This window comes from Protobothrops mucrosquamatus, unplaced genomic scaffold, assembly GCF_001527695.2.
Source record: "Protobothrops mucrosquamatus isolate PMUCROS unplaced genomic scaffold, P.Mucros_1.0 scaffold79, whole genome shotgun sequence".
Taxonomy (NCBI): domain Eukaryota; kingdom Metazoa; phylum Chordata; class Lepidosauria; order Squamata; family Viperidae; genus Protobothrops; species Protobothrops mucrosquamatus.
The window spans coordinates 11,814-16,267 of NW_015386456.1; the positions used below are offsets into that span (position 1 = coordinate 11,814).

The 4,454-nt window shown below is 39.2% G+C and overlaps 1 protein-coding gene across 1 annotated transcript in view; it reads right to left on the minus strand.

Annotated features, from left to right (window-relative positions):
- LOC107284315 (transmembrane protein 68) overlaps window positions 1–4,454 on the minus strand; it is a 16,151-nt gene that overhangs the window by 9,399 nt on the left and 2,298 nt on the right. Inside the window, exon 3 of the mRNA XM_029283415.1 lies at window positions 2–49. Coding sequence (XP_029139248.1) covers window positions 2–49 — 48 coding nt within the window. The remainder of the gene's footprint in view (window position 1; window positions 50–4,454) is intronic.

Sequence of the window (4,454 nt, forward strand, 5' to 3'; positions counted from 1 at the left end):
TTCCTTCCATTATGTGTAAGGCCTTCCACATTATAAAAGAGTTTTGTACCTGCACAAGATACAAGCAAAAGCATATTTAGAATATATACAGTATTATACCTAGAAATAATAATAATAATAATAATAATAATAATAATAATAATAATAATAATAATAATAATAATAATAATAATAATAATAATAATAATAATAATAATAATAATAATAATAAAAAGTTGGAAGGGACCTTGAAGATCATCTAGTCCAACCCCCTGCTCAGGCAGGAAACCCTATACCATTTCAGACTTCTTAAAGGTTTCCAGTGTTGGAGCATTCACTGCTTCTGGAGGCAGGTTGTTCCACTGGTTAATAATAATAATAATGATAAAGTTGGAAGGGACCTTGGAAGTCATCTAGTCCAACCCCCTGCTCAGGCAGGAAACCCTATACCATTTCGGACAAATGGCTGTCCAGTTTCTTCTTAAAAACTTCCAGTGTTGGTGCATTCACCGCTTCTGGAGGCAGGTTGTTCCACTGGTTAATTGTTCTAACTGTCAGGAAGTTTCTCCTTAGTTCAAGGTTGCTTCTCTCCTTGATTAGTTTCATCCATTGCTTCTTGTCCTGCCTTCAGGCGCTTTGGAGAATAGCTTGACTCCCTCTTCTTTGTGGCAGCCCCTGAGATATTGGAACACTGCTATCATGTCACCCCTCGTCCTTCTCTTTGTTAAACTAGACATACCCAATTCCAGCAACCGTTCCTTATATGTTTTAGCCTCCAGTCCCCTAATCATCTTTGTTGCTTTTCTCTGTACTCTTTCTAGAGTCTCAACATCTTTTTTACATCGTGGTGACCAAAACTGGATGCAGTATTCCAAGTGTGGCCTTACCAAGGCATTGTAAAGTGGTATTAATACTTCATGTGATCCCTCTGTTAATACTTCATGTTCTATCCCTCTGTTAATACAGCCTAGTATTGTGTTGGCTTTTTTGGCAGCTGTAGCATATTTAAGTGATTGTCCACTAGGACTCCGAGATTCCTCTCACAGTTACTACTATTAAGCCAGGTACCACCTATATTATACCTGCACATTTGGTTTTTCTTGCCTAAAGGTCGAACCTCACTTTTTTCACCATTGAATTTCATTTTGTTAGATAGCGCCCAGTGTTCAAGTCTGTCCAGGTCCTGCTATATCCTAAGCCTGTCTTCTGGAGTGTTGGCTATTCCTGCCAGCTTGGTGTCGTCTGCAAATTTGATGAGTTCTCCATCTATCCCCTGGTCCAAATCATTCATGAAGATGTTGAAGAGAACTGGGCCTAGGACAGAGCCCTGGGGCACCCCACTACACATTTCCTCCATGTAGATGCAGTTCCATTGAGAACCACACACTGAGTACAGTCAGTCAGCCAGCTACGAATCCATCTGGTGGTGATGCTGTCTAACCCACATTTTTCTATCTTATCAAGTAGTAGGTTGTGATCTACTTTATCAAATGCCTTACTAAAGTCCAAGTAAATTATATCCACAGCATTCCTCTGGTCCACTAATTTTGTCACTTGGTCAAAGAATGCAATAAGATTTGTCTGGCAAACAAATCTGGGATCTGACAAACCCATGTTGGCTTTTGGTAATGACTTTGTTTGCCTCTAGGTGTTCGCTGATTCGTTGTTTGATTATCTTTTCCAGCATCTTCCCAGGTATTGAGGTCAGGCTGATAGGTCTGTAGTTTTCTGGATCCATTTTTTTTCCTTTTTTGAAGATGGGAACTACATCAGCTCTTTTCCAGTCCTCTGGTAGTTCCCCNCCTCCAGTCCCCTAATCATCTTTGTTGCTCTTCTCTGTACTCTTTCTAGAGTCTCAACATCTTTTTTACATCGTGGTGACCAAAACTGGATGCAGTATTCCAAGTGTGGCCTTACCAAGGCATTGTAAAGTGGTATTAATACTTCACGTGATCTTGATTCTATTCCTCTGTTAATGCAGCCTAGCACTGTGTTGGCTTTATTGGCAGCTGCAGCACACTGCTGGCTCATATTTAAGTGATTGTCCACTAGGACTCCAAGATCCTTCTCACAGTTACTACTGTCGAGCAAGTACCACCTATACTATACCTGTGCATTTGGTTTGTCTTGCCTAAATGTAGAACCTTAGTTTTTTCACCATTGTATTTCATTTTATTAGATAGCGCCCATTGTTCAAGTCTGTCCAGATCTTCTACACACTTAAATAAAAGTATTCCTCCCTTGAGTTCACTTTTGTATACCATATATAAAATTAAATCCTGTGAATCAATGGTTGAGAGATCACACAAAGAAACAGTATTATATACATAAATTTATAAGTTTTTAACATAATTATTAAGGAACATAGCTGCCTTGTTGGGCTTCTGGATGAACATGCAAATGCTTCATACAATATGGATATAATTTAATTTTTATCTGAAATACTACTATAGTTTTCTACCAAAAACCCAAACTTCAATGTATTCTTTGGATGCTGCATAGAGCCATGGAGATGGCCTTAAAAGAAATATTCATAAATCAATACAGAAACAAGGGCACATATATTCCTTAAATCCTGGAAAAGAAAGTAGTATTAAGAGACTCAATCTGGCTTGCCCCTGTAGACAGGTTGGAAAGACTCTGTTACTATAGCCCATCTCCTATCTCAGTAATGGTGAACCTATAGTAGGTGTGCCAGAGGGAGCACTCAGAGCCCTCTCTGTGGGCATGTGTGCTGTCGCCTCAGCCCCGCCACCCGCCGCAGCCCCCTCACCAGGAGCCCCCCAAGGAGAGTCACCCCCAGGCACAGCCCGTGTGAAATAGCGCAGGCAAGGACATGGCAGCCGGGCAGCGGGGACAAGACTCCACCCTCATGCCCCGTCTGCTGCAGCTGGCCGTGAAGGCGGTGGGAGGCCCTGTGGGCAGGTGGGGGGTAGGGGCAGGGTGGAACGGACAGGGCGGGGGCAGAGCGGGCAGGGGCAGTTTTTGGGCACTCGGTTTCTAAAAGGTTCGCCATCACTGTCCTATCTTAATGAAGTTAAAAAGTTAAAAAGTTCTAATCTTCCTGTGGGGTTGGTTTCCTAGTTTGGTCCATTTCATAAGGCTGACAGATCCAAACATAATTTACAAGTAAATTGTGATTAAAATGATGGGACTTTATATTTTAAATGTATACTCAGCAATACATTTAATAGAACATAATGTCTTTTATATTCAGACAGGATACAAATATTAAACAGGTTTGGCAGGGCTTATATTACCTTGCTGACTGTAAAATGTATGAAACTGGAATAGTACTGCTACACTAAATGGGAAAAGGCAGTGACAGTTTGCACAGACTAACATCATTCATTATACCTTTGTTGTGGATGGCATGGCTTGAGAGCCAATCTGGTCGAGAGGTTAAGGCACCAGGCTAGAAACCAGGAGATCATAGTTCTTAACCATGAAAGCCAGCTGGGTGACTTTGAGCCAGTCACTGTCTCTCAGTCCAGCCCACCTCACAAGGTTGTTGTTATGGGGAAAATAGGAGGAAGATGTGTTGGACTTATTCACTGCCTTGAGTTATTTGTAAGAATAATAAAGATGCGATACTAATAAATAAATTTACCCATTACTGCCACACAACCTTCACCTTCCCTTAATGAATTGAGATTTTATACAGTAACTCACAGAAGGTAAAAATCACTGTCAATATTTTTGGGGGGGACAGAGCAGGATATTCATTTCTAGTAAAGACTAGCTCTTCAGTCAAAGTGTTGATACAAAGTGATACAAAAATCAGACAAATTTGCAAAAGATTTTTTCCCCAATAGGAAATAAAAAAAATCTGGACAAAATCAACAGGGGAAAACCCTTTTGTTTTTAGGAAGCATTTTGTTAGATGATATTTGAATGAGCAGAACAGTATAAGAATAAAATTGTACATGTTTTGAAGGTTTAATCATTTAAAACAAAGATTTTTTTTCTGATTATATAGGCAAAGAGAAACAGAAGACTTCTTTTCAATAGTTTGCTTGGACATTTTTCATTCTCAAATGACCAAGAAACATTGTTTTATCTAAGTTACCTTAGATAAGATCAGGGCTTTTTTTGTCATAGAACGCACCAGATTCAACGGATTTGTGCATGGTAACATTAATAGTATTAGCTTACCTTGAACAAAATCCTAGTCTTTTAGATACATTAAAAATTAAAAGGTTTTTTTTTCAACTACAGAGGTAAACCTTGTAGGGTAGGCCAGGCAGGTTGTATGACATGTGTGAGTTCCGGCACCTTTTTTTTTTTTTTTTTTTTACAAAAAATGCACTGGATAAGATGCTAGTAATAGTGGAACAGACCTAAGCTGGCTCAGGTAACAAAGATTGTATTTTTCAGTTACAATCAAAATGTCAAAAGATACAAGATTTGCTTAATAATTCAAGAAACCAGATAAGCTTGAATTTTAGAGGAACTATGTAATATTTTAAAATAAT